The 26,278-nt window shown below is 42.6% G+C and overlaps 1 protein-coding gene across 1 annotated transcript in view; it reads left to right on the top strand.

Annotated features, from left to right (window-relative positions):
* The window catches only part of MPP7 (membrane palmitoylated protein 7), a 348,547-nt gene that overhangs the window by 50,567 nt on the left and 271,702 nt on the right, over window positions 1-26,278 (top strand). Inside the window, exon 3 of the mRNA XM_033931438.1 lies at window positions 22,821-22,898. Within this exon, the coding sequence (XP_033787329.1) occupies window positions 22,821-22,898 (78 nt within the window). The remainder of the gene's footprint in view (window positions 1-22,820; window positions 22,899-26,278) is intronic.

Genomic DNA, 26,278 nt, shown 5'->3' with positions numbered 1-26,278 from the left:
CTATAAAGTCTTTTCTGCTCCCAATTTCCAACATATTATCCTCTGGAAAAGATATCTGGATGATATTTTGATTTTCTGGGATGGATCCGAATCCGAACTGAATGATTTTCTAATATGGCTGAACTCTCTCAACCCTTACCTGTTGTTTACTATGACGTACCATGAAGATCATATCTCTTTTCTTGATATCCTCCTGATGAAAGATGGGAAACAACAAATTAGAACAACGCTATTCTGGAAAGAAGTGGATAGAAATCATTTCCTCCATTTTTCTAGTTCTCACCCTTTTTTTCTGAAGTTTAACATCCCGGTGAGTCAATTCCTACGTATTAGGAAACTCTGTTCTTCTGATGAAGATTTTGAAACACAAGCTAAGCTTCTCAGCGATCGGTTCTATGAGAGGGGTTACTCTCGTAAATCAGTCAAACGTGCCTACCTTAGGGCAAAATTTGCTCAACGATCTCTTCTCCTTAAGGAGAAAACTATAGAACCTTTAGGTGAACAGCTAATAATGGTACTCCCATATATGCCTTTAAGTACTGCTTTTTTTGCAATAATTAAAAATCATTGGCGGACTCTTCAACTTAGCTCTCAATTTCAAGATTACCTTATTGTTTCTTACAAGCGGGGGAGGACAGTGGGGGAATTTCTATCCACGCACCGCTATGAAATCAAAAGAAGAGATGACATGACTGTATTTAACCATCAAGCTTGTGCCCAATGCCAATGGTGCGATTTAACGCTGGAAGGCCCCACTTGGAAGGATCCGGGAACTAATACTACTTATCGAGCCCGTTCAAATACATCCTGTCAGAGCTCTTCAGTCATCTATGTGATTCGGTGTCCCTGTCAATTGCTCTACATTGGACGAACAAGCAGGAAAATTAATATCCGTCTAACTGAGCATAAATCTAGAATAAACACAGGGAACCTAGAGGCTCCCCTTGTCCAACATTGGAGGGAGAAAAAACATAAAATTACAGATATGAAATGGAGGGTCATAGATCAGGTTATTAGTGGGTGGGAGGGTGGAAATATTAAAGAAAAACTAAATTTTAAAGAACAGAAGTGGATCTACAGATTAAACACTGTTATACCCTTAGGACTTAACGCTGAAATCGAGTGGTTCTCTTTAATTTGAATGAGGTTCTTTATTAAGATATAGTGGGGAAAATCGGACAGGAGGTGTGTCTGACGCTAGATGTACGTCATTACGTTAGAAACAAGTATAGCTATTTATAGCTTCAAACGCCGCGGCCATGTTTTCCTGATTTAAAACTCTACAGCGGGAAGCATGAGTCGCTGGATATAAGGTACTGTAGAATGCTTTTTATATCTTATTGCTTTAAAATCATTATAAAGCTAAATAACTTTAATAAAATGTTACTATTGCAGGGGGATTCCTTGATACAGCCCGTGTGGGCGAAACATAGTCTATGTCGGAGTGCCTACCCCCACCCGCGTAGATGAAAACAAAAGATGAGTACTTTTTGATACTTAAAATATTTATATAAGTTATAGAATAAATAAAACTAACTAACATTATAGTGACCTATGACGACTATGGGTGCCGTTTTTGGTCCGTATGTTCTTTGAAGATAAATGAACATACCCCTAGGCATTTCTGAGGTCTGTGGGTCAAGAGACTTTAGAACCTCTCTAACTAATATTTTACTGGTAGTGGTAGCAGCAGCTTTAAGGAATCATGGTCTTCAGGTATTTCCCTACCTCGACGACTGGCTCATCAAAGATTCCACCTCTCAAGGGGCTATTGTAGCGACCCAATGGACTACCTGGTTCCTACAAAGTTTGGGATTCGAAATCAACTTTCCCAAATCTCAACTTCAGCCTTCACAGACTCTACAATTCATTGGAGCTGTTTTGGACACTGTCCAACTCAGAGCATTCCTTCCACAACAACGAATGGAATCTCTTCTTCAACTCTGTCAAACAGTGTCTTCCCGTTCTTCCATCTCAGCAAGACACATGATGGTACTTCTGGGTCAAATGGCCTCCACAGTACACGTGACTCCTTTTGCCAGACTTCACCTCAGAATTCCTCAGTGGACCCTGGCATCTCAATTGGCGCAAGTTTGCGACCCTCTTTCTCGACACATATCAGTCACTCCTTCATTGAAGCAGTCTCTTCGTTGGTGGATGCTCTCTTCCAATCTTTCCAGAGGCTTGCTTTTTCAAATGACTCCCCCATCAGAAGGTCCTCACGACAGGCTCTTCGATCTATGCCTGGGGTGCTCATCTCGATGGTCTCCGTACTCAAGGCCTCTGGACCAGTACGGATCGACAGTGTCATATCAATCTGTTGGAACTCAAAGCGATCCTCAAAGCTCTCAGTGCTTTTCAACATCTGCTTCACGAACAAGTAGTCCTCATTCGGACGGACAGCGAAGTCTCCATGTATTATGTCAACAAACAGGGAGGGACGGGATCTGCCTCCCTTTATCAAGAAGCTCTGAAGGTTTGGGACTGAGCAATCCACCACAACACCTTCCTAAAAGCTGTCTACATTCAAGGGGTGAAGAATTGCTTAGCGGACAACTTGAGTCGTCTACTGCAACCTCACGAATGGACACTCCATTCCTCCCCTCTTCATCACATTTTTTCACAGTGAGGAACGCCTCAGATAGACCTCTTTGTAGCACCCCACAACCACAAACTGCCTTAATTCTGCTCCAGGATATACTCTCCCCATCGCCTCGAGGCAGATGCTTTTCTTCTGGAATGGATGAATCTTTTCCTCTATGTATTCCCTCCATTCCCGCTCATTCTCAAGACTCTGGTCAAGTTGAAGAACGATCATGCCACCATGATTCTAATTGCTCCTCGGTGGCCGAGACAAACTTGGTACTCCCTTCTACTTCAACTCAGCAGCAGGGAGCCTTACCTTCTACCAGTTTTTCCTTCTCCGCTTACACAGAGTCAAGGATCTCTGCTTCATCCCAACCTGCAGTCTCTACACCTGACAGCTTGGTACCTCTCAACTTAACCCCTCTTCAGTTTTCTCAATCTGTAAGAGATGTTTTAGAAGCTTCTAGGAAGCCTACCACTAGACCAGGGATCTCAAAGTCCCTCCTTGAGGGCCGCAATCCAGTTGGGTTTTCAGGATTTCCCCAATGAATATGCATGAGATCTATGTGTATGTACTGCTTTCAATGCATATTCACTGAGGAAATCCTGAAAACCCCACTGGATTGCGGCCCTCAAGGAAGGACTTTGAGATCTCTGCACTAGACAATGCTATCACCAAAAGTGGACTCGATTTTCTATGTGGTGTTTTTCTCATCATAAGGAGCCTCAACATTCCTCCTTATCTTCTGTTTTGGACTACCTTTTGCACTTATCCATTATGGCCTCAAGTCTACATCTATCCGAGTCCATCTCATTGCAATTGTGGATTTCAATCAGCCTATTGAAGGCAAACCCCCTCTCTGCTCACCCGGTGGTTTCCAGATTTATGAAAGGACTTTTCAATGTCAAACCTCCTCTCAAGCCACCTCCTGTGGTTTGGGACCTCAATGCTGTCCTTACTCAACTGATGAAGCCTACATTTGAACCAATTGATTAGGCTCATCTGAAGTATCTCACTTGGAAAGTGGTGTTTCTTATAGCCCTCACTTCTGCTCGATGAGTCAGTGAGCTTCAAACTTTAATTGCTGACCCACCATGCATAGTGTTCCATCATGACAAGGTGGTTCTTCGTACTCATCCTAAATTCCTCCCTAAAGTGGTTTCGGAATTTCATCTCAACCAATCCTTTGTTCTCACAGTGTTTTTTTTCCAAAGCCTCATTCTCATTCTGGAGAAGTTGTTCTTCATACTCTGGACTATAAATATGCTTTGGCCTTCTATTTGGAACGCACCAAACCACACAGAACTGCTCCTCAACTTTTTGTCTCCTTCGATCCAAATAAGCTGGGACATCCTATTTCTAAGCGTATCATCTCCAACTGGATGGTGGCTTGTATCTCATTCTGCTATGCCCAGGCTGGATTACCCCTTCACAGTAAATTCACAGCCCATAAAGTCAGAGCCATGGCAGCTTCAGCTTGGGGACAATGGGGCAGGCGATCATTTCCTGTCCTTCCCTCCTTCCTTTCTCCGAGTTCCCTTCTCTTACCGCCCTGCTGCTGCTGCTAAAGCCGACAGGAAGTCTTCTTTCTGACGTCAATTCTGACGTCGAAGAGGACGTTCTGGGCCAGCCAATTGCTGCCTGGCTGGCCCAGAACGTCCTGTCCGATGTCAGAATTGACGTTGGAAAGAAGACTTCCTGTCGGCTTTAGTAGCAGCAGCAGGGTGGTAAGAGCAGGGGAAAGGATGGAGGGAGGCTTTTTTTTTTTGCGGGGCAGGGAGGGAAGGAGGTAGGTATGCAAGCGGGCTAACTTTGGCCAGGGAGGGAGGGAGAGAGGTAGACAGGCAGGCAGGCTGGCTTCGGGGGTGGGGTGGGACAAAGTGTGAAAGGCAGTGAGAGGGACATAGGAAGGAGGCACTGGGGGCACTAAAGAAATATGAAGGAAGCACTAGGGACACTAAAGACAGGAAGGGGCACTAAGGACATGGGAAGGAGGCACTGGGGGCACTAAAGACAGGAAGGAGCACTAAGGACATGGGAAGGAGGCACTGGGGGCACTAAAGACATGGGAAGGAGGTACTAGGGGCACTAAGGACATGGGAAAGAGGCACTGAGGGCACTAAAGACATGGGAAAGAGGCACCGGGGGCACTAAAGACATGGGAAGGAGGCACCGGGGGCACTAAGGATATAGGAAGGAAAGAGGGAGGGAATAAAAAGGGACAATTCTTGGGCCTGAGTGCAGAAAGAAAGACATGAAAGAAAGGATACACAGACAGAAGGAAAAGCAACCAGAGACTCATGAAATCACCAGACAGCAAAGGTAGGAAAAATGATTTTATTTTCAATTTAGTGATCAAAACGTGTCAGTTTTGAAAATTTATGTTTGCTGTCTATATTTTGCACTATATTTGCCTATTTTTCTATAGTTACTGAGGTGACCGAGCTCGCGGAGATGGGGCGGAAACGGGGTTTTTAAATTTTAGTCCTAGTAGTTTGCCGGTCTACAAAATAATTCTTTTATTTCTGCCGGTCCACGGGTGTAAAAAGGTTGAAAAACACTGTATTAGAGTATAAGATTAAGCACAGAAATCTATAAAGTGCCTAAGAGAAGCCATAAGAATGAAAAGTTAATAGGATAAAGAAACCATAGTGCGTGTCAGATTTTTAAAACATGAAAAGATATGACACAATGTAATAATGAGAAGACATTAAACATACCAATGGTTTGCAAACTTACTTATAAAGAATTGGACTGAAGACAGTCTATTGTCTTTAAACTATATAAAAAAGACATTGTATTCAAACACGAAGAAACCATAATAGAACATAAACACATAGAATAATGCAGTTAAAATAATAGAATAAAATGACTTAGTTCTAAGACAGCAGGACAATCATAGCTATCAGATTACTAGACAAATCATTTCATGTTGTAATTTTAAAGTTAAATGATATGAGATATGTAAAGCATGGTCACGATGAAATATAATGCACCCATAAAATGAATGAAACAAAGATGTGAATGGATTATATATATGAACCAATAATTAAAGATTTGTCTAGTAATTTGATAGCTATGATTGTCCTGCTGTCTTAGATCTAAGTCATTTTATTCTGTTATTTTAACCGCATTATTCTATGTGTTTATGTCCTATTATGGTTTCTTTATCTTTGAATACGATGTCTTTTTTATATAATTTAAAGACAATCGACTGTTTTCAGTCCAATTCTTTATATGTGAGTTTGCAAACCACTGGTATGTATAATGTCTTCTCGTTATTACATTGTGTCATATATCTCTTCATGTTTTCAAAATCAGACACGCACTATAGTTTCTTTATCCTATTAACTTTTCATTCTTATGGCTTCTCTTAGGCATTTTATAGATTTCTGTGCTTAATCTTATACTCTAATTCACACCATGGCACTTTTACTTCTCGGCCTTTTTTGGCACATTTTTTCCTCTTATGTCTCTTGTCGATGCTTCAAGCCTCTCTATATAGCATGATCACACTTGACTCACTTGTTTTATCTTGCAGTCGAGTAAAGACACTAATATGCATGTTCCAGATTGGCATCACAGTCACTTCTTATTTTCTTATCTTTCTATCTTTCTCTTTGTCATTATTCATCATTACCTCTTCCTTTTAGGACCCCTGAGGAAGGCATGTTCGCCGAAACACGGACTGTGTAGGGTCCGGTTGGATTTTTATCACTGTATTTTTTATCATTGTACTTTTTTAATTGAATTTTCATGTTTTTATAATAATAATAATAATAATAATAACTTTATTTTTTTATACCGCAATACCACAAAACAGTTCAGAGCGGTTTACAGGATAAGAGACTGTACAATTACAGCGAAGTTACAGCTTAGTTATAGCGAAGTTATATCGAGGTTACAGCATATCGAAAAACAGTTCAGAGCGATTTATACAATGTAGGTGCAGAGAATTAGTTAACAATTATATGTCATTGTTTAATAAATTATCTCCAGATCATCTGTATCCACAGTTTTTTGTTTTTGTTTGGTCTCCCCATTTTTCTTTGTAGTGCTAGAACACCCCTAATATTCTTTACAGCATGCCTGAACATCAGAGCTGAAATCTTCCCAATGTAGAGCTGCAGGGGAAGCAAGAAGAAAGGCAGTGTCTTAATTTGTAGCTACTGCTCCACTTTTCCCCTGCAGTCCATCAGACATTCCTTACTCATGAACCTATAAAACACATAAAAATGGAAACTGTAAACATAAAGTAAAAATTGTTGTTTGTTTTTTTTAAACAATATAATCTTGTGTTAAAATATACATTTTAAAACATTTAGGAAGTTCCAGGATCATGTGGGTCTATTTCTCATGCTGTTGAGTTTAGCACTAAATAAAAGTAGGTAGACATAGTGGTGGAAGCTGTTGTGCCTGATAAATGGTTAGGGCTCTTTGGAGCCTATTATTCCTTCACACTAGCTTCATAGCATAACAATAATTGAACAAAAAAAATTGATTTAGGTACTATTGGGTAGTCTGTGTTTCCAAGGGCTGCTTATGTGTGAAGTATGCTGCTAAAATGATTTTTCATAAAGCTAAAATAGTTGGAGGAAGATTTTTTTTTTAATGTGACTTCTGAAGCAGTTTCGTTTTGGAATTTTACTCATTTGCCATATGATTGATTCTTGACATTGTTTGCATAATGGGGCATCTAACTTGATTTCTCTTGCAAATCACATTTGCCTCACTAGGTGGTGCTACTTGATTTTTATTTTTGCCCAACTTCCAGTAATTTGTTGCCATGTGAGTGAATCCTCTGTAACCTACAACTAAGGATATTTGTTTCTCTTAATTTCCTAACATGCTAAGTAAATATTATTCAATGAATAAGAAATAATTTGGAAAGGCTAAACCGAGCTACCAATGGCACAGACATCCTAGTATGAATAGAAATATTGTAAGGGGGATAATTAGGAGAAAGAACTAAGGTATACTTTATTCTGCTTTATACATGACTAAACTTCACTTGGTAAAAAGCAACCACTGTTACAGCTTAATATTCGAAATCACATATAAGCAGTGGTATAGCGGGGGTGAACAGCGCCCAGGGCGATGGCGCCCTCTTCCCTCCCCCTCCCGCCGTGCGGGCTCCTTCCCCGTACCTTTTCATCTTCGGCACGAGCAGCCACGAAATTGCTGCTCACGTTGGCATCAGCGCTCTCTCTTGACGTCATTTCCTAGGTGTGGGTCCCGGAAGTGACATCAGACAGTACGCTGAAGCTACCGCAAGCAGCAAGTTCGTGACTGCTCATGCTGAATTAAAAAAGGTACGGGGAAAGGGGCACGCACGCAGCAGGGGAAAGGGGGACAGAGAGCAGGAGGGATGCTAGCGCCCAAAGAAAGAGAGTTCCTAGGGCAGACCCCCCCTTTGCATATAAAGGCATCAAATGAGCAGCTAGTTATTAAGTTTCAGGGGCATTATTCAGACAATGCCATTGAAAATTATAGCAGATAGCCTTGAGGTGATGTAGATATTGACGTGGTATGGCCTATGGGTGATCACCAGAGTTATCAGATTAGCAACAATATTTGGTCTGCTAAATGTTTGTACCAACTATATGTGGTTAGTTATTGAGTACAGACTGGATATCACTGCTATTCAGATAGTGCCATCATCTGTCAGTAATTTTGGATTGACAACCACTGTTTGGATACTGGTGCTGAATATACAAACTTATTTCAACTGCAGCAGCTGATGTTAAAACTGACTGCCCCGGCTAACTGTTGACCTGTGTATATGTTTAAAAAAAACAACTTCCCAAATTCCTGATTTTTATTTATTTATTTTTTTTTGGGGGGGGGGGGGTTTACAAGTTTTTCTTAATATTTTGTAACCTGTCATGACTGACAGCATTGCAAATGTAAAAGGAAAAGGAAAAAAATTTGGCTAATTTGAAGACATATATTTTTGAAATATTGATGGCATTAAGCTGCATATTCAGCATGCTAAATTGTGAGAAGTTTGCACTGGTTATGAACTTGAGCTGTGAATGAACAGTGTCAGCTTGAGAGGAAATAAGGTACACTGAAAATGCCAGCATGGTTTACTTAGATGTTTGGCATTATTGCGTAATTTGAAGAAAAGACTACAGATTTTAAAATGGTGAAATTTATACCATTAGTAAAATGGAGGCCAGAATTGCAGAGTTCTTATTACACAATCTAAAAAATATATAATTGCAACAGCAAAAAACAGCTCCCTGAATTGGAGGGGGGGGGGGGAGTAGGGAGGAAAAATTAGTTTAAAATCCTGTTAAATACGAAAGGCTGTTTCCTGGGTAAATATAACTTTTTATTTTCAGTAATTATATCCAGTTTTTTTTTTTTTTAATTCTTTATTTAAATTTTTTAAAACAACAATTCACAAGCGTAATCTTGTTCCATGAAATACAGAGAAAGAAAACAGATTTCACCAAAATAATATATCAGATTTGAACAAAACAATTCAAATTGAGAATACAACATTTTTATCCCTTCCTTAGACCACTAAAAAACACTAAAAAGGGGTGTGATAATCATATACTATTGGAGACAAATTAAAGAATTTAATTTAAAGGAAAAGGCTTAATGAGGCACGGCTACCCTCCAATTTTATTTTTATTCCTTTCTACATCATACCTTGCTAATCCTTTAACTCTTAGTAATCTTTTTAACTTTTAGAAACTCCTTTAAATGTTCTGAAGAATAGAAAACATATTTGACTCCCAAGTACCTTACCAAACATTTACAGGGGTAGGCTAGAAGAAATGTAGCACCCAATTTAAGAGTTTCTTGTCTTAGGGAAAGGAATTCTTTCCTTCGCTCCTGAGTCACTTTAGAAACATCTGGATAAATCCAAATACGTTGTGCCCCAAATAATTTTTGAGAATTTTTAAAATATAATCTTAAGATCATATTTAAATCTTGCTCAAAAACAAAAGATGTTAGAAGTGTAGTTCTTGCGGTATCTGGATTCAAAGTTTGTTCCAAAAGAGCAGTAACATTGGCAAAGTTAATCTGTTCCTCTTGTCCTTTATTTTTCTCTTGTTCAACATTTTTTTCCAGAGGAATTTTTTTGTTTGGCAAATAATAAATCTTATTTAAAGGAGGAATATTTTCAGGAGAAATTCCCAAATTTTCAATCAAATATCTTTTGAAGAAATCAATAGGCGGAATACCAGGTGAAATTGGGAAATTGAATATACAAAGATTCAATCTCCTATTATAATTTTCAAATTGCTCTAATTTCCTATGTATAGAGGAATTATCTTTAATTATTGCTGTTTTAAACATTTGAAGCTGTTGTATATCCTCCTGTATCTGTTTGTTTTGGCTTGAGAAATCCAATTTAACTGAGTCAATAGATTTAGTTAAAGTATCAATCTTAAAGTTAATATTTGTTACCTCCTCAGTATTTTTAGCCATAGAAGCCTTCATACGTTGTAGAAGCACCCAGATATCTCCCAAGGAAGCCTCCGATGGTGTTGGTGTAGATATGCTGATTGTTGGTTCTTTCAGCTTCCCTGCACTTGCTCGTTCCGGTCCAGCACCCTCACCGGGCAGCCCCATGGTTTCCCTTCCGGGATCATGTTTCTCCCGCTGCTGAGTCCCGGCTGTAGCAGGACACCCGGGGACGAAAGGATCCGGAGGGGACAAAGATATTTCACTCCCCGAAAGGGAGAAAAGCTCTCCACCGCCTTCTCCCAAAACCGGGTCACCACCTCCGATAGCTCGGGTTGCCGTCGATTGAGTCGTGAAGAAGCGTTCCACCATTTGCTGGATAGCTTGCTGCATGGGTGTCGAAGAGAGGGCCGGCGAGGAAAAGGCCCTCAACACCCCTTTCCTTTTCGGCGGCATTGCACTCAAAAGAGAGGTAAGAGGAAAATACTCCTGCAAATGTCCCGCAAACATCCCGATTTTCCTACACCGCTTCACTGCGACTCACTCACCGCCGCCATCTTGTCACACCCCGCGCCATATCCAGTTTTTTTGACAGAATATTGAATAGAACTATTGGTTGGGCAGTATATAAAAAAATAAAATTATTATTATTACCTTACAAATATGTCTAATGAATATTTTCAATAACAATGGCAAAACAGTGTTCTCAGTGCCATAGAATAACCCAAAAAAATATATTAAATGCCACTAGATAATAATTCTTCTTTCAGAGCAGTGGGGCACCTTACAGAACACTGCTGTGAACTTCACAAAAAGGGTGCCACATAAACATCTCACCAGAACTCCTTTATAGATTATGGTGAGCCCCCCCAAACAGCCCCAAAACCCACTATACCCATCTGTCTACAACCCAAATAGCCCTTATGGCTGCAGGTGGCACCTACAGTATATGGCATTAGAGTAGGGTTTTGGGGTTTTTTGGTGGGCTCATATTTTCCACCATGAATGTAGTAGTTAGAGTGGCTTATGGGCCTCGCCTCGCTATGGTTCACTAGCCCACCCCCAGTCTACTTAAGCCACCTCTGTGCAGCTCTACTAGGCTTTCCTTTGCCAGGTGCTGATGTTCCAGAGGCAGATATGTACGTTTTTATTCTGATTTTATGTGGGGGTGTGACGGGGTCAGTGAACATGGGAGTGTGTGGGTCTTTACTTTGTCCCTGCGGTGGTTATCTGGTCACTTTGGATACCTTTTGGGCACTTATATATGCCTTTACATCATCTAAGTCACAATGTATAACTTCTGTCTATGCAGTCTCGTCAAACATTCAATTATCCCTTCAGGACAACTAACGACCTCTTTTACAAAACTACGCTAGCGGCTGCCACATGGCAACAGCCCCGAAGTCCTTTGCATCTCTATGGGCTTTGGGGCCATTAGTGCAGCGCAGCCACTAGCGCGGCTTTGTAAAAGAGGCCGTAAGTCTAGGTTGGCCCACATCCTGCCCTAACCATTCCTCCAAAAACACCGCTTTCAGTTCTGGGCACACAGCAGGATTCAGAAGCCTAAAAAGTCCCTGGATACGTCTAAAAAGCTATTTTGATTATTGGCACTTGGACGACCTGTCTTTTAGATCGTCCAAGTGTTGAATTGGGCAGTTTTTTACACGTATTTAAGTTTCGATTATGAGCCCCAATCTAGTAGACCCTAACATTATATCCAGTCTCTACCAGACCTGAGATGGTCCATGTTTCAACTTCAGGGGTTGCAATTGGCATCCAGTAGATGGCACTCTTGTGGGATCAAAGGTATTTGAAACATCTGATATTCAATGAAACTTTCTCTTACGAACTTCACGTACTCATGGTTCCCAAACAGAAATGGTGGACTGAACAATTCACTGTGAATTGTTCGGCCTGTTTCTCTATGGGAACCATGAGTATGCCAAGGTTGAGCTACCATGCAAGGGACGTGTTACAGCACACAAAGGGTTAGATTCACTAAGCCCAAGGATCTGATCCGATCCATGAGTGATCCAATCCGTGGCCGGGGGGGCTGATTCATGAAGCACCCCCATGCAAATGAGGGTGATTGGAGTCATGCCTCCAACCGACCACATGGATTGCTGAAGAGCGATCCCGACGCATACACAGACCATCTTCTTTGCCTGTAGATTGCCTGCGCATGCGCTCCATGCTCCTTTGAGTTTTGCAGAGATCGCCGCTGCAGTACAGTGGTGCACCGAGAAAGGGGAGGAAAAGACATGCATAGTTGGAAGGATTTTCACAAGCCCGTGCCGCCCTGACTCTCCTGCTCTCTGCCGCCCTTCTCCGCAGTGCAGCCTCGCTTTAAACCCACAGGTTAAAACCACAGGCTCGCACTGCAGGGAAGGGCGGCAGAGAGCAGGAGAGTTGGGGCACTGATTCCTTTGGGGCAGAGCAGGAGAGTCGGGGCGCTGATTCCTTTCTGGGGTGAGAGCAGAGTGGCAGAGATGCAGGCAGGGTGGCAGACAGCAGGGTTTTTGCTGCAGGGCAGGGATTTTAGGGCGACAGAGAGCAGGAAAAGACATGAGCGACTGGTCCTCAGTAGTCGCTTGTTTTTGATCGGCCAGCCCAGTCGGTGTTCCTTAAATTGTTTAGTGAATCGCTGCCTTCCTACATTTGCATGCGCAGATCAGATTGGCGGTTGATCGGCACCAAGGTTAGTGAATCGGGTTGGGGAACAATTGGGGTCGCAAAGTGGTCGGGACACGATCGGTGTCCTTAGTGAATCTAGCCCAAAGTTCGAGCTATGGCAGCTTCGGTAGACTTTTTGTGTTCCACTCCCATTGAGGATATTTGCAAAGCAGCTACTTGGTCTTCAAGTCACACCTTTACTTCTCACTACTGTCTGGAAACCTATTCCAGATGAGATGGTTGGTTCAGCCAAGCTGTGCTACAGAATTTATTTTCATGTTGAAGGCCAACTCTTCCTCCATCCCTTTTCAGTTAAGCTAGGGAGTCTCACATGTGAGAATATGCTGCCTGCTTGGCCTAGGATAAAGCACATTTACTTACCGTAACAGATGATATCCAGGGACAGCAGGCAGATATTCTTACATCCCTCCTACCTTCCCTGGTTGGCTTCTTAGCTTGCTTCTGGAGCTGAGGAGCCACGATCCAATGTTGGACGGACTCACGCGTGCGCGTTGCGGTCAGTCTCAAAGCTTTGCTAAAGCTTAAAGTGGCAGTATAGTTTAGCACTGTCCGTACTGGGCTCCATGGATGACATCACACACATGTAAGAATATCTGCCTGCTGTCCCCGGATAACACCTGTTATGGTAAGTAACTGTGCTTTACAGTAACTCTCAAGCAACCAGAAACTAGCATCCACCAATCCCCATAGGTGCTGGCTAACTAAGAGTCTACTGTAAATTTTTAAAATAAGGCATTGGGTAACATAATGCATTGTGGGGTTTGGGAGGCCCCATAGTGTGAACAAAACTTAGGGCTGTCCTACAACTTTGTGGGCAGCCACCTGACTGACTTTCATGCAGATTGGCTAAGTGACTATCCACCTGCAGCATGCTTTCAGATGGACAGATAGCTTGATAGTCTACAGTAGGTATATATTGCATAAAACTAGGTTTCTACAATTTATCTGGCTACCATAGCTTCTCTAGCATCAGTCAAGTTGTTTTAACTAATAACCCTATTTTTGTGTTGAAGTAAGATGAATGGGGAAACATCCTAAAAACTTGCAACTCTAAAACAGATTCCATTGCTGTGTTTCATATCACTGTTTGGGATTTTAGTGGGAATGCTGTAGAGAAAACTAGTTGTAACTAGGAGGCCAAAATCCTGTGGTTTTGGCACAAAAACTAACTTTTGGTTATGGTTTTACAAAACTTTCGTTTGTATTGTGATTACTCAGGATGCAAATGAAACACACATGATTGTTTCTTCTGGTCCAAAATACTGTAAAACTAAGCCTTTTAGCATCTTTTAAGCATAGTGTCATCACTTCCTCATACTAACCTTACTGTTTCCACTCCCTCTGAGAGCAATATTTATTTATAAAAAAAATGTTAATCGCAGAGCTAGCCAGACTGTTCTAAGCAGTGATACTAAGAACAACAAACAGCTTATGAGTACAAAGGTGCAGGTATGAGTTTTTTTCACAGCCAGATAATTGAGCAAAGGCTTCCTGAAGTATAACAGATTGGGCTCAACTTGCAGAAGCTTAGGAAGCAATTCCAGAGTTGAGGGATGGTGATGGAAAAGGCAGAAAACACAGTACTGACAAAGTTTAGAAATCCATAAAGAGTATATAATGAGATATTTCAGAATGCACATATTGAAAATATTCAGGGCGGTAAGGGCTTTCAAATATTGGGATGGGTTATTGCAATACCTTGAAAGTCAACAAGCATTTCTCAATGTTGAACTCCATCTGCCATCTCGTCACCCATTCCCCTAGTTTGTTCAAGTCCCTTTGCAATTTTTCGCAGACCTCCTTAGTCCGAGCTCCACAAAATAGTTTGGTGTCATTCGCAAATTTTATTATCTCACACTTCGTCCCTGTTTCTAGATCATTTATGAATATATTAAATAGCAGCGGCCCAAGCACCGAGCCCTGCGGAACACCACTCGAGACCCTCCTCCAGTCCGAGTAGTGGCCCTTCACCCCTACCCTCTGTTTCCTACCCGCCAACCAGTTTCTGATCCATCTATGTACGTCTCCGTCCACCCCATGGTTCTTCAGTTTCCGGAGTAGACCTTGTCAAAGGCTTTTTGGAAATCTAGGTATATGATGTCTATGGGGTCTCCTTTGTCCATCCGTTTGTTAATTCCTTCAAAGAAGTGCAATAAGTTAGTTAGGCACGATCTCCCCCTGCAGAAACCATGTTGGATGGTTATCAGAAGTTCGTTTCTTTCAAAATGTTCATCGATGTTTTCTTTTATCAGGGCTTCCACCATTTCCCCCGGAACCGAGGTCAGACTCACCGGTCTGTAGTTTCCCGGGTCTCCTCTTGATCCCTTTTTAAAGATGGGCGTAACATTGGCTATCTTCCAATCCTCCGGGATCACACTTGTTTTCAGGGATAGGTTGCAAATTCCTTCAGAACCCTTGGATGGATTCCGTCCGGATCTGGGGATTTGCCAGTTTTTAGTTTTTCTATCTGCCTAAGCACATCTTCAAAGCTTGCTTCCATGGATGTTAATTTTTCTGCTTGATTTCCACTCCCCCACTCTCTCTTTCCCATTTCCCTTCAGTGTCTTCTCCCCCACTCTCTCTTTCCCATTTCCCTTCAGCGTCTTCTCCCCCACTCTCTCTTCCCCATTTCCCTTCAGCATCTTCTCCCCCACTCTCTCTTCCCCATTTCCCTTCAGTGTCTTCTCCCCCACTCTCTCTTCCCCATTTCCCTTCAGCGTCTTCTCCCCAATCTCTCTTCCCCATTTCCCTTCAGCGTCTTCTCCCCAATCTCTCTTTCCCCATTTCCCTTCAGTGTCTTCTCCCAATCTCTCTTCCCCCATTTCTCTTCAGCGTCTTCTCCCAATCTCTCTTCCCCCATTTCCCTTCAGCGTCTTCTCCCAATCTCTCTTCCCCCATTTCCCTTTAGCGTCTTCTCCCAATCTCTCTTCCCCCATTTCCCTTCAGCGTCTTCTCCCAATCTCTCTTCCCCCATTTCCCTTCAGCGTCTTCTCCCAATCTCTCTTCCCCCATTTCCCTTCAGCGTCTTCTCCCACTCTCTGTTCCACATTTCCCTTCAGCGTCTTCTCCCACTCTCTGTTCCACATTTTCCTTCAGCGTCTTCTCCCACTCTCTGTTCCACATTTCCCTTCAGCGTCTTCTCCCACTCTCTGTTCCACATTTCCCTTCAGCGTCTTCTCCCAATCTCTCTTCCCCACTTCCCTTCAGCGTCTTCTCCCAATCTCTCTTCCCCACGTCCTTTCAGCGTCTTCTCCCCACTCTGTCTTCCCCATTTCCCTTCAGCGTCTGTTCCTCTCCACCCCACCTTTCCTCCCTTTCTCCCTCCCTGCCCCTTACCTTCGTGGCGCTTTCACCCCCCCCCCTGCAGCGAGAACACCTCTTAGCCGCTTCAGCCAAGCACCAGCGCCTACCCCCCCGAACAACAGGCCCCAGTCTGACAGGCAGAAGGAGTGTTTCCTGCTTGCAGCGCACAACTGTGCCGACATACCTCCCTGCCCCTTACCTTTGTGGCCGGTGATTTCTAAACTGCCTTCTTACAGCAGCTGGAGCGTTGAAGTTGCATATGGCTGCCAGAAAGGTCGTCTTTGATGCAACTTCCGGTTGCGTCAGAGATTACCTTTACGGCAGCTTCAGTGCTCCAGTTGCTGTAAGAAGGCAGTTTAGAAATCGCCGGCCACAAAGGTGAGGGAGTAGGGAGATGTTGGGACTGGGTGGTGGCAGTAGCAGCGATCAGTAAGGAGGGAGGGAGCGCGATAGGTGACCACGCGTGTTCCTTCCCTTAACTGCTCCAAGGGGCGTTGAATGGCCTTGTCCCCGTAGCCATGATGAACACAGTTTTTTCCCCACCATTTTGGCTGGTTACCCGCGGCTAGCCGCGGGTAACAGCTACGGTGTCATTCTCTAAAAAAAGCAATGTGAAATCAGAAATCAAGTGTTTATTGTAGTAGGATTTAGAGCATAGAGCCCTGAATTACTTGAATTTAATCACTATTCGGTCAAATATGAATAATGTGTTCAGGGAACTATTTGGGACTGAATTGAATAGAAATATTTGGTATAGCCATAGTTTTTACTGCTGCTGCCTATTACTTAGGTTTGGTTTATGTTTGACTTATTTTAGCTGTACACCACCTTGAAGAGGTCTTTTACTAAGACGCGCTAGCCTATTTAGCGCACGCTAAATGCTGACGTGTTCTTAGAATATACACTTCACCCTCTGTATTAGCAGATTCCTTATCTAAGAATTCACTTATTCACGATTTTAAATCTAAAATTCCTTTTTCTTTTTTTGGGCTATTTTAAGCCCCCCTTAAGCCTTACCTGGTGGTCTAGTGGGTTTTCGGGGCAGGAGCAATCTTCCCGCACTCCTGCCCCGTGCAGATCTTTCACAGGAAATGGCTCGAGAGACTATGGGAGCTCAAGTCAGCCATTTCCTGTGAGCGATATGCACAGGGCAGGAGTGTGGGAAGATCACTCCTGTATGAAAACCCGCTAGACCACCAGGTAAGGCTTAAGGGTGGGCTTTCAGGGCTTAAAATAGCTGGGGAAGTGGGAGTTAGGGGCAGAACTGGCCCAAATATTATTCACGTTTTTTTTAATATTCGCAGGCCGGCTCTGCCCCTAAACAGACCCCCCCCTGAATGAATTCTTTTGAAAAGGTGGAAAATAAATCCTAATAAATCTACATGTGCATTGTAGATTAGTATAGTAGTATTAATAATATGAACCTGGAAGGAGGCTTGGGTATTAACTTTTACTGCAACGTTCTGCTTTTATTTGCTAATTCCTCAGCAGTCCTGCAAAAGCAAAAGTTAGTCAGTGGAGGTGGTGGAGAAGAAGACTATTTGAAATCAAGAAATCATGGGACAAGCACATAGGATCTCTAGGGGCCTGTTTTACAAAGCTGCGCTAACGGCCCCGAAGCCCATAGAGATTTAAAGGGCTTCGGGGCTGTTGTCACGCGGCTTTGTAAAACAGGCCCCAAGGCAGAGGAAGGGATAGTTGCAGACTGTATGGATAGGCAGACTGGATAGTCTGTATGATCTTTATCTGCTGTCATTTTCTGTTTCTATATTTTAGTTTAGATTTAACTATGTTGAAAATGAAGGAGAATTTGATTTATTCAACAATACTAGGCTGGTTCATATCTTCTTTAGAATCCATGTACCTGTCTTCCATTTTTACGAGAATTATGCAAAAGGCTGTTCAATTTCACATCTGTTGTTTTTCTAAGTGATTTCCAACAGCATTACTGCAATTTTGAGGAAATGGTATCTATATCTAGACATTGTTTGGTGACTGAATGAGATGCCAGAATTTTTTTTTTCCAAGGTTCATTTATATTGCCATTATGGAAGCATTTCAGCTTAGATCCTTGGATCTGGGATTCATGGTCTCAATAAAGGAGATTTAGGGCTCCTTCTACAAAGGCACGCTAGTGGTTTTAGCGTGCGCTAAAATGCCGCATGCGCCTCCTCTTGAGCAGGCGGTAGTTTTTTTGGGTAGCGCGCGCTAATCCTGTGCTTGCGCTAAAAACGCTAGCGCACCTTTGTAAAAGGAGCCCTTAAATTCAGCTGAAATGCAGAGAGATACATTATCTGGATGAATTGGGAACCAATTGCTGCTCAACAGGAGTAGAAGTTGTGAAAAGGAAAACAGATTTTGGACTGTACAGAATAAATGATTAGAAAACTTCAGGTTGTGTATTGTACAGCAACCAACATTGCCCTATTATGGTCAGAAGTTTGAAAAACACAAGCATTTAAGAGAAGTTACTGAGTAGGAATGAACAATAGTTAAAGTACAGATGGCAGTAGAAAAATAATATGGCATAAAACATATGGAAACATTCTATTTTGATTTGTATTATTTTAATGGCAAGATAAATTGTAACCAAAAGCTTAATTTAAGCCACAGGGAAATGCTATATATATTTTTTTAATAAGGTATAAACGATAAAAGCATGTCTTAAGTACCTTTGTGGAAGTTTCATGGATATTTTCCTTGACTGTCATTGTTAGGATAACTTATATTAACAATTTGTATAAAAGCAATATTTCATTAGATACGTACTAAATAATAAGTTATTTCTTTCATTTCTTAAGCATGCAACAAAATTTATTTCGTAAGCATACAACTATAAAATAACTATTAAAAAAACTGAGGACTTGAGAATGTGCTTATGGTAAGAAGTGAATCTGGGGTTATTTGAGAGAAAATAAATTAACATTCACTTTGCAGACACTTTGGAGATTTGTAGTGAATGGAGGAAGTAGCCTAATGGCCTGAGCACCAGGGAAACTGGGCTTGATTCCCACTGCAGCTCCTTGTGACCCTGGGCAAGTCACTTAACCCTCTTTTGCCCCAGGTACAAAACTTAATTGTGAGCCCACTAGGGACAGAGAAAGTACCTTCATGTAACTTTACAGCACTGTGTACGTCTAGTAGCACGATAGAAATGATAAGTGATAGAATATTCCTTAGTATTAGTGAAAATATGGTAAATAGAATCACATTTTAAAATGATCATATGTCCCATGGAGCACATTTTATTTTCTGTTTAGTTTGTACTGTTTACAGAGGATTATGATCCTGACATTAGAGTTGTGAGGAGTTGTCTGATGTTCTGTGCACGAAAGAGGTTCTTGCCAGGTTCTGTTAACATAATCAAGCTCTCGGAATGCTGTCATCAAATATGATTTGGCTGCCACCTCCGCACAATGGATTCATGTCTGCCAGACACTAAGACTCTCAGTGGCCCATTGGCACCTTGTCAGAAATCAAATGAAATAGATTTTGCAGACACTGGGGCATATTTTCTGTGTACTTCTGATATGTATTAAAAAAAACAACACAAAACCCCACCCCAAAAAGCCTATGTAGTTCATATAAAAATCAGATTTTTTAAAAACCAGAACATATCCCTGCCGTTTTTTCTGTCATAGGCAACAGTTGGATTTTATAGTATAAAATTTACTTTCCCAACTTGATGCATTCAAAACTTTTGCATAATAAAAGATGTTTGTTTTCATTAATCAACTTCCATCAACAAGTGTATATATGCCATGTTGTCAGGGCAGGATTAATTTGTCAGGGCTCCTAGGCACACAAGTACACAGGGGCCCCCTGCCCCACCCCTCCCCCACCCTACCATGCCTCGCCCGCCTCCTGCCCCACCCCCATTTGTTACCCATTTTCTTATTTACTTCTTTATTTCCACTTTATTTCTTTTTTTAATCTTTTATTTTAAAATTCAAAACAAACAACAAAGATTACCATACCAGTGCCAGTATATAGTTTTTCTTCTATGCAACCTCCAAACATCTCTGAACAAATCCCCCTTTCTTTCCTAGATGAAGATATCTTCAGCTGGCAGGGCTTTATGAAGCACACCAATTTATATTTTGCATATGGGTAGGAGGCTTGGGGCATGGCGGGAAGAAAATTTAGTGCCTGTCATTTTATTGGACTAATATATTTTTCACTCAACTTTCAGAGGTTAAAACCTCTTTCTTCAGGTCAGTAAAGTATACTGCTGTTACAGTATCCCTGTCCTGACCTGAGGAAAGGAGTTATGGTCTCTGAATTAGTAAAAAAATATATTAAAATTAGTCCCAGTGTTCTCCCCTTTTAGCCGGGTGCTCCGCCCAGCTAATTTAGATGACCGCTCAGCGAATCCTGCTGCTAATGCCGATGCTCCTTCCCATGCTTTTACTTGCTTCGGGCCTTCCTCGTTGCCGGTTCCTGCCTACTTTTTTTTCCACAAATGCAGGATCCGGCAGCAAGGAAGGCCCAAAGCAAGTAAAAGCAGCAAGTTGTAAGCTTCCCTCCGGTGCTCTAACATGTACGTTCCGGCTTCCCTTCTCTTCTCTCCCCCCCACCATGGGACGTAACTTCTGGTTTTGGAGGGAAGAGAAGGGAAGCCGGCATGCACACGTTAGAGCCCCGGAGGGAAGCTTACAACTTGCTGCTTTTATTTGCTTCGGGCCTTCCTCGCTGCCGGGTCCTGCCTTCGTGGAAACAGAAAGTAGGCAGGACCCGGCAACGAGGAAGGCCCGAAGCAAGTAAAAGCAGCAAGTTGTAAGCTTCCCTCCGTCGCGTACCTATGGAAGATAGGTCAGCGATGGAGGGAAGCTTACAACTTGCCTAGCGACTCTGTCGACGGGTGTGTGAGCTGAGAGGGATGGGAAGAGAAATGCTGCTGCTGCACCGAATGGGGGAAGGGAGGGGGAAAAGAAATGTTCTGCTGCTGCACCCATTTTTTTTGGGGGAAAGGGAAGAGAAATGTTGCTGCTGCTGCACCCAATTTTTTTTTGGGGGGGAAGGGAAGAGAAAAGCTGGTGCACCCAATTGGGGGGGAGAGAAATGCTGCTGCTGCACCCAATTGGGGAGGGGGGAGGGGAAGAGAAGTGCTGCTGCAGCAGCACCAAATTGTGGAGAGAGAGGGGAGAAGGAAGAACAGGGAAGGGAGAGGAGAGGCAAGAGATGCCAAGACCATGGGAGGAAGGGAGGGAGGGAAAGGAAAGGAACTACCAGACCATGGAGGGGGGGGTGAAGAGATGTCAGTGCATTTGCGGGGAGGGGGAGGAGGGAGATGCCAGGGCATGGGGGGAGAGAAGGGAAGGAGTTAGAGATGCCAGACCATGGGGTGGAGTGGGAAGGAAGGAAGGAAAGGAGAAGAGAGAGATGCCATAGCATAGGGGAAGCGGTGAAGCTGAAATGAATCATGTACAAAGGAGAGAAAAGGCACAGGATATACAGTTTATTGAAGGGACATAGAAAGAGGGACGATGCCATATGGAACAGAGAGAGGGCGGACACTGGATGGAAAGGGCAGAGAGGGTGGACAGTGGATGCAAGGGGCAGAGAGAGGGTGGATAGTAGATGGAAGGGCTAGAGAGAAAGAGGGCAGAGGCTGGGTGGAAGGGGCAAAGAGAAGACAGATGTTGCATGGAAGGGAGCGAGGACAAACGCTGAATAGAAAGAAGAGAGAGAAGAGAAGATGATTAAAGCAGAAACGACAAAAGATAGAAAATTTTTTTGTTGCTTTACGTAGAATCAAGTAGTATTGTAACTGTATTGATTAAAGTTTATAAATAGGAAATGGAAATAAGGCAGTTTTGGGGGGACTAAACCCCTTTTCTCAGGTCAGGATACCATAACAGCAGGGGTGCCCAAATGGTCGATTGCGATTGACCAGTACATCGCAAAGGCAATGTGAGTTGATCACGTTGCCTTTGCAATCTTTTTCTTCATGCCTCCCCATGCCAGGCGAGGTGCGTACAAGCACCGGACTCACAAGACTTCACCTCTGATGTCAATTCTGATGTCGGAGAGGAAGTTCTGGGCCAGCCAATTGCTGCCTGGCTGGTCTGGAGCTTCCTCTCCGACATTAGAATTGACGTCAGAGGTGAAGTCTTGTGAGTCTGGCGCTTGTACATGCCTGGCCTGGGTCGTGGAAGCAGCAGGGAGAAATCGGCGTAGTGGCTTATGGGGCAGGGAAAGAATCGGGAAAGTGGAGAAATAGGCGCGATGGCTTGGGGGGGGCAGGGGGAGAGAGAAAGAAAGGCAGAAATAAAAAGAGGGGCAAGGGGTGATAGAAAGACAGGCAGGCAGGGGGAAGAGAGATTATGTGGTGATTTTTGGTTTGGTTTTTTTATAGTATTTATACACCGCATATAGCCTGAGCAGTTTACATTCAGGTGCTCAAGTATTTCTTTTTATCTATACCGGTGAGCTCACAATCTGACTAACATACCTGATTCAATGGAGTAGTATTAAGTGGCTTACCCCCCAGGGATTAATGTACATTTTGAAATATTTATGCTGGTAATGTGGATATGAAAGACTGGAAAAAAAAATCTTCACTAAGGTTTAGTTATTCTGTGGGTTGGTCCAAGTGCCATACATTTTTTCCATCTGCTCTCATGTATTTAGCACTTTAACAGAGAAGCTAATGATGAATGACATTAGCATGTGCCTGGTGTCTGCAGGTTTCCATAATTATGTGCCTTTTATTACAGACATTCACTCGATCTGCTAACTTGATGAGGTATCATCAGCTTTATTCCACTGTTACTCACTAATCCTGTTTTTTTATGTACTTATCTTTCAGATTCATGAAAAACTGCATTACTATGAAAGTCACAGTCCTGTGCCCCTATATCAAGGTGCATCAGCCTTGGCTATTGATGTAAGTGTCGCTTAACTGAGATCTGACACTAAATCTGTCTGCGGGGAGGGGGGGGGGTGTATCACTTGTGACTTTTGTAACTGATGGCATCTGATTTTTTTACTTAACTTTTCTGGAAACATTGCACCTAGGCATCCCTTTGCTCTGATAGTAGCTGCCTAATAGAAACAAAAAAAAGAAAAAAGAAAAAAGAGTATTCTAGATAGTTTGAGAGGTTGTCAACCAGCAAATATTTTGAAAACCTTGCAGAGAAGAAATTTTCTAAAAATAAAGACAAAAGGAAAATGTGGTAGCACCGACAGTACAAGAAAATAACAAATGATGGGTTGTTGCAAAATAAGGGCTTGCTACAGAAGAATAGTACAATAGTGATTTATGTATATGCTAATGATCATTTCAAATTACCTTCATAACAAATTTAAAAAATAAGGAAATGTAGAAGTAGTTCATTTCCTGAAATTATAATTTTATTAACCAAAAAGAAGCCGCATTTAGTTAGTTAATGACTGTAATTTGAATTTTCTATACATTTTTATATTCCTTGACTGACATCAAGCTTAAAAGGGATAAAGTGATGTCTAATAAACTCTGAATTTAGTAGAATGCAGTCTCCTGTTGTAATCTCAGTTTTCAGAGTTCTGTTCTTTGAAAAACAAAGTAATATATCATTTCATTGCTTCCTAACTTTGAGGTTGCTACCATAACAAATATGATAGTCTTTACCACCATTTTAGTATTTAAGGTAAAATTGGACACACATCTTCTTGCGGGACACATTGAGGGATACAAATGATTAAGGAATTCGCCCAGGTACGCCTGGCTGAGCCTCCGCATGTGCGGACTGGATGGACCCCAGGTCTGATCCGGTGCAGGCATTTCTTATGTTCTTATACATCTTTTATTTATGTATTGAACTTTATGAACTGCAACTTCATGTCAAACTCTGGGCTAAACTTTGGGTCTGATGTATAAGGCAGTGAATATTTTATACTGTTTTTCATGTCATTAAGTGAATTTACAGTCACCGATTCTAATCCTAGGGAGAATGTAAGAAGTGAAAAGATGAGCTGAGTTTAAATAGCATTCCATAGTGAGTACATTAGCATTGATAAAAGATACACAGCTTTGAGTAATGGACACATTTTTACCAGTACTTGACTAGAATGACTGGTGATTTTGAATACACTTTCCCCTCTCCATTTGCGGTTTCCACACTCGCGGTTTCACATATTTGCAATTTTTTTTTTTTTTGGGGGGGAACCTATATTTTACCACGTTCCCGCCTCTCTCCAGCCTTCCTCCTGACATCCCGGCCTTCCCTGGTGGTCTAGCAGGCTTTCGGGGCAGGAGCGATCTTCCTACACTCCTGCCCCGTGTAGATCGCCAATAGGAAATGGCTGCTGTGAGCTCCCGTCATAGTTTCGAGAGACTACGGGAACTCACGGCAGTCATTTCCTATTGGTGATCTGCACGGGGCAGGAGCGTAGGAAGATTGCTCCTTCCCCGAAAGCCTGCTAGACCACCAGGTAAGGCCGGGATGCCGGGGGGAAGGTGGGAGGGAGGCGGGGGTGGGTCAGAGCCGGGCGAGAAGATATTCACGGTTTTTCTCAATTCACAGTCCGGCTCTGCCCCTATCCCCAGCGAATACCGAGGGAGAAGTGTAATCCCCTGAAGTCCCGACCCAGTAAACCATTAACATAACTGTGTCCTTTTAATGTACAACATAGGGTAATGGTATTGATGTTTAAATTTGTCAAATTTTAGAACATTAAGATACTGTGCAACACTTTTCCTATTACGTCTTTTACAGTACTATAGAGTAAACTAAGGTATATAAATAATCCCGCACAATTATGGGATATGTTGCTACCCAACTACTAATACACAATTTTAGTCTCAAAAACAAGTACAAATGCCTTTAAACCATAAAAATGGTAAAAATGATGCCTACATTTTTTTCCTTCTTGGAGGCTTGTTCAGAAAACTGGTTAGCACACCGACTTTACTCTCACCTATCATATGTATTGATTAAAATGTTTTTATTCAATTAAACTACTTTGTGTTTCATTTATCAGAAATATTTCCTTTATTCATAGATATATGCTTAACGCCATGATTCATTTTAACACTAACTAGCCACCCATACTTAAAGCAAAATAGTCTAACAGCTTAATCTGTGCACGCTGGGCCATATTCTATAAACGACACCATAGGTTAGGCAGCAGTAGGCACCCTAACGCTTCCTAACTTAATTGTTTTAGGGCTAGATGTACTAAAGATACCAACTGGGTCGCTATTGACCGATTCTCAAGCAGCAGTCGATTGACACATGTGCAGAGCCCTAACAGCAGTGACAGGGGAAGCAGCCTCCTGTCATTGTTAGGGCTTTTTTTTTTTTTTTAAATGGCACTGATGTTGTGTGTGTTAACACGCACAATCTTCCCCATTAAAAAAAAAGAAAAAAGCCCTCCGTGCAACTAACTCCCCTGAACCAATCCCTTCCCCTTCCCCAAAAATAGGCAGGAGGGATACCCACATCCTCCTGCCATACAGAACATCCCCGTGCCATGGCCTCCCCTGCACTAGGCATCCCTGAGCCACTGCCCCCCCCTCCCCCCCGAACTAAATAAAATGGCAGGAGAGATGCTCACTTGCACTGCCACTGGGCGCCCCCTACCCACCCCCGCCCCCGAACCTTCCCATGCCTTTTAAAAAAGTTGGAAGCAGGAAGCCTGCTCTGAGGCTCCTGCTTCGGGCCCACCTGTCTTAAATGATGGGCCTTCCTCTCCCTGGTGCATCATGTGTTGCATGGGGAGGGGCCAAAGACCCTGATTGGTTGTCGCGTAAGACCCCTCCCAAGGGGTGGGGCCTTAGGCATCTTAGCCATTCAGGCCTTAGGCACCTCCCTCTTTATCTAGGATACTGAAGGAGGAGCCTAAAGCAAGGACTGATCAAGCCAATAAGCTGTGAAAACAGGTTTAGCGACGATCGCTGACTTTAGTGCATCTAGCCCTTAATTGGCTTTAATGAGCATGGTAATTGACCACATCATTTGAAACTGATTAGAAACTCATTAAAAAAAAGTAGGTGCCAGTAATGTCTCTACAGCAAGATGCCTAATGGTGCCTAACACCTAAGTGGGCGTGGTTAGGGGCAGAACGAGACATAGGCACCATTAGGTGCAGTTCAGTAAAGAACTTAGACATCTGCAATGTAGGCCAGTAAAATTCTGGTCTACATTGCAGGCGTCTTGAGTTTTTCCTTGGGCATCATTAACCGTGATTCTGTTAATGGTGCCTAAGCGTGATTGACACATAGCTGGCATTCATTTTTGTAGATGCCGCCTATTTAGGTGTCATTTACAGAATCCAGCCTGCTGT

The sequence above is a fragment of the Geotrypetes seraphini genome, chromosome 2 (genome assembly GCF_902459505.1).
Source record: "Geotrypetes seraphini chromosome 2, aGeoSer1.1, whole genome shotgun sequence".
NCBI lineage: Eukaryota > Metazoa > Chordata > Amphibia > Gymnophiona > Dermophiidae > Geotrypetes > Geotrypetes seraphini.
The sequence above is the reverse complement of the archived record's forward strand: the minus strand, read 5'-3'. Positions and strand labels throughout refer to the sequence as shown.